We start from the raw sequence: 877 nt of genomic DNA, 5'->3' as shown, positions 1-877 counted from the left end.
TGTGTGTGTGTGTGTGTGTGTGTGTGTGTGTGTGTGTGTGTGTGTGTGTGTGTGTGTGTGTCAGGGCGACAGCGTTCGGCGTGCTGAACGCTCTGTGTAAGCTAGCCGCCGTCCTCAGCAGCTCCATCTTCGCCAGCTTCATCGGGATCACCAAGGTGGTCCCCATCCTGCTGGCCTTCGCCGCGCTGGTCTGCGGCGGCCTGGTGGCCCTCAGACTGCCCGACACGCGACAGAAGATCCTCCAATGAGGTGGCGAGGGGAGAGGAGGCGGCGGGGCTGAAACATATCCTGTTGGAAGCTCTTTGACTTCATGCTGCACAGGAACAAGTTCTCTGTTCCAGTCAAACGCCAAGCAGTCATTTGTCCATGTGAACATCCTCCATCACTGATGATGATGATGATGATGATGATGATGATGTGAGTGAAGAAGGTCTGAATGACATCATTGTCCTCTGCTTCCTGTCATCAGCAGCAGCTTCATGCATGATGAGAAACTTCTGTCTTCCACAACATTTAACAAATAACTTCCTGTTTGTCAGTGAGGCTCACTTTCAGTTTTAGATCCTTACAGTAAATAAAAAAAAAACTACAATCTTATTTTATCCAATGAAGACAAAACCTCAATTTATACCTTCAAAATAAAGGTTTTGCTCCGACATGAGCTAACCAACGAGCTAAATGATGTTAGCTGGAGAAAAATCAGTTTTATGATCAGCGGCTGTTAGCTTCGGCTCTTTAGAATATTCACAAATGCTCACACGTCATTCATACGTACACAGGAAAATTCACATGTGCACAGGAAAATTCACATGTGCACAGGATAATTCACATGTGCACAGGAAAATTCACATGTGCACAGGATAATTCACATGTGCAC

The 877-nt window shown here is 46.5% G+C and overlaps 1 protein-coding gene across 2 annotated transcripts in view; it reads left to right on the top strand.

Annotated features, from left to right (window-relative positions):
- Nucleotides 1–837, top strand: part of LOC106527956 (synaptic vesicle glycoprotein 2B) — a 24,863-nt gene extending 24,026 nt beyond the window's left edge. For both annotated transcript variants that reach the window (XM_014022982.1, XM_014022983.1), the window contains one exon: nt 65–837. In XM_014022982.1, the coding sequence (XP_013878436.1) occupies nt 65–248 (184 nt within the window). In that variant the 3' untranslated portion in view covers nt 249–837. The remainder of the gene's footprint in view (nt 1–64) is intronic.
- The last annotated feature ends 40 nt before the right edge of the window (nt 838–877 follow it).

This window comes from Austrofundulus limnaeus, unplaced genomic scaffold, assembly GCF_001266775.1.
Source record: "Austrofundulus limnaeus strain Quisiro unplaced genomic scaffold, Austrofundulus_limnaeus-1.0 Scaffold353, whole genome shotgun sequence".
Classification (NCBI taxonomy): Eukaryota; Metazoa; Chordata; class Actinopteri; order Cyprinodontiformes; family Rivulidae; genus Austrofundulus; species Austrofundulus limnaeus.
This window is presented reverse-complemented; position numbering and strand designations above follow the sequence as displayed.